This window comes from Pediculus humanus, genomic scaffold, assembly GCF_000006295.1.
Source record: "Pediculus humanus corporis 1103172107460 genomic scaffold, whole genome shotgun sequence".
Taxonomy (NCBI): domain Eukaryota; kingdom Metazoa; phylum Arthropoda; class Insecta; order Psocodea; family Pediculidae; genus Pediculus; species Pediculus humanus.
The window spans coordinates 68,637-74,524 of NW_002987080.1; the positions used below are offsets into that span (position 1 = coordinate 68,637).

General features: G+C 29.0%; 1 protein-coding gene across 1 annotated transcript in view; it reads right to left on the minus strand.

Moving 5' to 3' along the window:
* Phum_PHUM113720 (coup transcription factor, putative) overlaps nucleotides 1–1,556 on the minus strand; it is a gene marked incomplete at both ends in the record, with an annotated part of 19,152 nt that extends 17,596 nt beyond the window's left edge. The window contains one exon of the mRNA XM_002424099.1: nucleotides 1,256–1,556. Within this exon, the coding sequence (XP_002424144.1) occupies nucleotides 1,256–1,556 (301 nt within the window). The remainder of the gene's footprint in view (nucleotides 1–1,255) is intronic.
* Between the last annotated feature and the right edge of the window lie 4,332 nt (nucleotides 1,557–5,888).

Consider the following 5,888-nt stretch of genomic DNA (forward strand, 5'->3'; position numbering starts at 1 on the left):
TCTCGTAGTTATTAATAATGATAATAATATTTATTATCATCATTTTAATTATGTTTTAATTAGAAAAAATAAGTAGAAGAAGAAGTGGAGAAAAAAAAATTATGAAAACGTTTTTAAAACGTGTAAAACTTTAAATGCTGCATCATTTTTTTTTCATAATTATTATGCAAGAATTGTATATATATATATATGTAGTTTTAATTTTTTTTTTTTTTATTAATCATGGTTTCTCGCATCCTATATGGATAAAAATGATAGAGAGAGAGAGAGAGAAACATACGTTGGACGAGATCCAGCAAGGAAATATATAATAATAATAATATCTTTGTGAAATAAGAAAAAGAAGAGAAATAACAACCGAAGATACAATCGTAACAGAAAAAACCTTGGCCGAAGGTACGAAATCACGTGATCAGATAGAGAGAGAACCTGATTCTCAAAATTCCTGCCAGATAAATAATATTCCCATATATCACAGAAGAAGAAGAAGAAGAAGGGATAAGTCGATGAGAAGTGGCTGGCTTTTGCATTAAAAACTCTTCCGGAGAGTCAGTTCTTATGAGACCACCTATTTTGGCAGGTTATATTACAACATGTTGTTTTCCCTTCTAATCTTTTTCTATCACAAAAAAAAAAAAATTCTTTTATTCAATTTTTTTTTTTTTTTTTAACTGGCAAAGAAAGGGTCCGAGAGTGCCTGACTGGGATTTTTTTTTATTGCGTTTTTTTTAAAAATGTTTAATTTTGAATGCAGACTCTTTTTTTTTGTAGAAGACAACCAGACTATTTTTAAAACTATTCCTATTCTTTTTTTTTTTGCAAAAGGAAAAATATTTTATACTTCCTAATAATCGTTATTTAAATTATTCTATTACATAAAAAAAAAAAAATTTTAATTCCGACGTTTCCGGTTGTTTTTTTATGGAAAACAAAAAAAAAAAAATAATTTTATAAGATAAGGGTCTTAAGGTCAAATATTGAATTTGAACGGGAAAAAGAAATGAAACATGGTTTCAGCCATTATTGTTTTGGTTGTTGTTGTTTGTTGATAAAAGGAAAGTGATCGCCAATGGCCTTTCCCATCACGAATAAAACGAACAATGTCATTGGTTTGATTATCGCGGTGTGTGTGTGTGGTTTATTGCGAAAGAAAGAGAATTTAAAAAAATGCTTTCTTCTCATTAAACTCATTTAATTTTTTTTTTGCCGTTAGTGTTCTGAACAATTAAACATTGTTAAAAAAATTATAACCAACCTTCGCACGTAAATTGTCCATAATGTTTCCCTGAAGATTTATCTCCGCACACGACGCATTCAATATTTTGGTTTTTATCAACGCCATTATTAGATCCACCGCTTTGAGTAGAATTAGATTGTAAACCCGGCGTGGCAGACTGTTGGAGTTCCCTAACGACGGGTACCAATGCAGTTATATCTTCTGCTTGCGTCGGCGTGACGGGACCGGGACCGGGACCCGGTCCTATAGGGCCCAAACCAGGGCCCAGCATAGCGCCGGGCTCTCGCCACGCTGTAGGCGGCGGTGCCACTAACGCCATGCTCCGGGGGAACCCCAGCTCCAATGTTGTAATTTCTGGCGGAGAAAATATTTTGCCTAAACAAAAAAAAAAAAAAAAATAAATAAATAAAAATTTGCAAATTGTCAACAACAACAAAAATTTGATACGGGTAAACTACTTTTATTTTTTTACGGCAAATGCCACTTAAGATTTTATCTCTATGAAAAAATAAAATATCAAAAGTATTGAGTGTGAACAGACAACGTTAGTTCTTGTTTTATTTAACAACACATCATCATCAAACACAAACATTATCTAAACATAAAATCATACATAACTGGCCGCAAAATAACTTTTAGGTATAAAAAAAAAAAAAAAATTTCGTCAAGTCCACCTGTTTAAAAAAAAAAACCCGAAACGCGCTCTCATATACGTCGTCAACGTTTTATATTTCATTATTTAAATATTACATTACGTATTATTATTATTATTATCGTGACCCCCCCGCGTAGGTCAAGGTGGTGTAAAAAGTATCCATCCATTGATAATAACATACTATATTATATATATTTTGCAATTTTATTGTGTGCTTTTAAAAAATTTTTTTTTATAAATTAAATTAACAAATTTATTTAATTGCGACATGATTTCATTTTTATATATCTGACTTACTTGTCACTTTTATACTTGAAAAAATTTTAATGTAAAAACTCTTACAAAATTAATTTAAAAAAAAAAAAATGGCGCGAAAAAATTCAAAAATTTTTTTCTGTTACTTTTCAAATTGTTAAGTAATTATAATTAACGTTAGAAACGTATTTTTTTTGCGTGTTTTTTTATCTTAATGTCACGTGTTTTCCGTTCTCAAGGTATTTATTATTATTATTATTATTTTGTGTAATAATTTTTGTCGTCGTGGTACTAGATAATAATTTAAAACGAAAAAAAAAATATAAAGAATCGTTAAAAGTTTTTTTTTATTTATATTATTTTCTTCTTTAATTGATAAGAATCAAAAAAAAAAAAAAATTCGCGCCTTTTTTTTTATACGTATGAAATATGATTTCCTGTTATTAAATTTTATTATTATCATTAGCAGACGAAATAAATTCCGTTCATTCTTTAATTTACTCGACCGGAAACGACAAAATAAAAATAAAAAAAAAAATTATTTGACATGTGAAAATAAATAATCCATTAGCGAGTGTAAAAAATTTATTTAAAAAAAAAAAAAAAATTAAACGTGGAATCAATTTTTGTCGTCTGCTTTCTTCTACCCGGAAAAATTTCGTAACGAACGATAATAATAATAATTGAAACGAACTCGTCGTTTAAACAATTAAAATTTTAAAATTACTTTAACTAACAAAATTAATAATTTCTTTCTTTCTTTCTTAAAAAAAAGCAGAACACGTTTTTTTTCTTCCCTCTCCCCCCCCCCCGATTTTTAACAACAACAAAAAATTAAAATAAAAATTTTCCGACGACAGAAATAATTCCCAAACGTACGAAAAAAAAAAAAAGAAAAAACGTCGTGGAAAATTTTCGACTGAATTATTTTTATCGTCATCTTAAATTTTCCCCTCCCCCTGCTCATTGAAGGAACAATGCAGTATATCATCATCATTATCATTTGTGTAAATGAACTTTATATAGCGTTTAGGTTTTTAAACTGTTTAATAATAATAATAATATTTTTTTATTATTAAAATTATTACGTTACGCGAATTCATCTTCTTCGATTGATAAAAAAAATTAATTTTTGTGTCATTTTAATTGTGCCCTACACCCTATCGTCATTTCCTTCTCCCCCCACCCCCCGAGAGAGAGTCCCCCTCAAACAAACACGTATAGACTATAAAAAAATAAACGACGAAGAGTTTTTATTTTTTTAATTAATTAAAAAATTATGTAAACTTTTATTATGTGACGAGTATTTGAAAAAAAAATTTTTTTACATGACGTTAGCGTCGATTCGTCAATTACATGCGTAAAAAAAATTTGCGTAAGACGGACGTGGCCTAAGAAAAAAAAAAAAAGTGATATCGTATCAAACGTATATAATTGCACGCACGTCAGGAAAAAAAAGGTATTAAAATTTTCTCACGCTCCTACAAATTTGATTTTTAATTTAATTTGATTTTTTTTTTTTGGGGGGGGGGAGGAAATTAAATTGTTTTCAAACAATTGTTTTATTTGTGGCGGCGGCGGCAAACATAAAAGAATTTTTCGTGTGCCACTTTTTCCTTTTTTCAATATACTTAAAGAAAATATAATATAAAAAACCGACCCATTTGCGGGTAAATTTCTCTCCCTCTCTCTTGTAATTTGCGGTAAAAAATTTCCACGCTCTTTTCTTTTTGACGACCGACCAAATTCAAATAAAAAAAAATTTTTTTTTCGACTTTTCTCTTGCCACTTTTCTTTTAAATTTTATAATTTCGCACGTGACTTTTAGTTTGTTTTTTTTCCTCTTATTAAAAAAGGTTGTTAACCCATATAAAAAATTTTCGCGGTTACTGAATCTTCCTCTCCCCTACCTACCTTCCTTCCTTTCTTTCCTTCTCCCCCCGAAAAAAATTTTTTATTAAATTATAATCCCTAAATCATCAGGTTAATATTTATTTATCTATTATCATTATTATCGCAACGATTCATAGAATAAAATACGAAGCGAACAAACAACAAACGCAAACGGGGAGACGTGGGGGGACGTTAGTTTAAAAAAAATTTTTTTTTACGGTTTTATTACTCGTTACTTTTTTACTTGACAAAAATTTCCAGGTACGTAAATAATTAAAAATTATTATTATTATTACGTTTTAAAATGTAATAATAATTTTAATATTTCCCTCTCTCTCTCTTTTTCTCAGACAAAAAAAAGGTAACATTTAACGTAATAAATAAAATTATTCGAATAAAGAGAGAGAGAAAAAAAAATGTCAATTTGTTTTCGGTTTTTTTTTTTTTTTCATAATTTATATCATAAAAAAAAAAAATTTTTTATATATAAAATCACGTTTGTACATAACTCACGTTTCATAAAAAAAAAAAAGAGGAGAGAAAGAGAGAGAGAGATAGAGATAGACAAACCTACAAAATTGTAAACCTGATAAAATTGCTAATTTCGTTTATATAAAAATAATTTTGTGAAAAGTTTTTTGAACTTGACTATTACCTTTTAAAAATTTTCTTTTTATACCCGTAATGCATTATCATTATTATTATTATTATTATTTATATTAATTTTATTTATCATTAATTTTATTGATCGTTAATCGATTTTTTTTTCTATTTCAGACATTTTGATGAAGCAGAAGGAAAAAAAAAAAAAATTTTTTTTGTCCGTCGTCGTTTACTCGTCGTTTTAAATTAAAAATCCATATAATATCGCGCGGTCGATTAGTCAGTTACTATTTTAATAATAATAATAATAAAATATAATAACGTACCTTCGGGTGGTTGCCCTGGAACCCCGGAGCGGGAGCCGAAAAAGCCCCCGGGTACTGAGGCGCACACCGCCAATGCGTTGTGTGGTATAATAATGGTGCCGGATACAGGCGGGATCCGCCAAACTTTTTATATCTGACAATAAAAACTAAAAACTTTTTTTTTTCTTTTCTTTTCCTTTTTTCCTTTTTTTTTCTAACACTTTTTAAAAAAAAATTATTATTATTATTAAAAACGATCGATCACAATAAATGCGTTAAATTATTATTATTTTTAAAAAAACACTTTGAGATATTATTAGTTACGTAAATCGTCAGCATTTTTCCAAAAAAGAAAATTTTTGCTATAATTAATAACCCAATCGAATAAATTTACGGAAATAGTATTAATAATAATAATAATTAAAACCTTTTATCGCGGTCGATAATAAAAAAAAAACCGATTAGTCCGTATTTAATTAAATCGTTATTAGTTTTATTTTAAAAAAAAACGGAAATTATAGTTTTCGCGGGAAATTTGCACCTTTTTCTTTGTTTAAAAAAAAAAAAAAAAAAAACAGTAAAAACAAAAAACGACCGAAAAAAAAACAATGGCTACATTTAAAAGGTCTCTTTCCTAAAAAAAAAAAGTTATTAAAAAAAAAAATAATAAAAGAGGGCAACCTTTCGGCCCCAAAACGTCAACGAGGCCAAAAAGGCCAGCATATAAACAATACACCCAACGCACGAGGTTAGAACCGTCGACTGAGGAGCAAACGCGAATTTGTGTGAGCGCTGGCCGGTCTCGACCTCTTCCCCTACCAGGGTACGGTTGCTAAGCAACCGTGTGTTGCGGGTTGCAGGTCACACCCTGCCACACTTCTTATTGGCGTATTTTTGAAAACTACATTTATCTCTTTCTAACTTATGTCTCCCACATCGC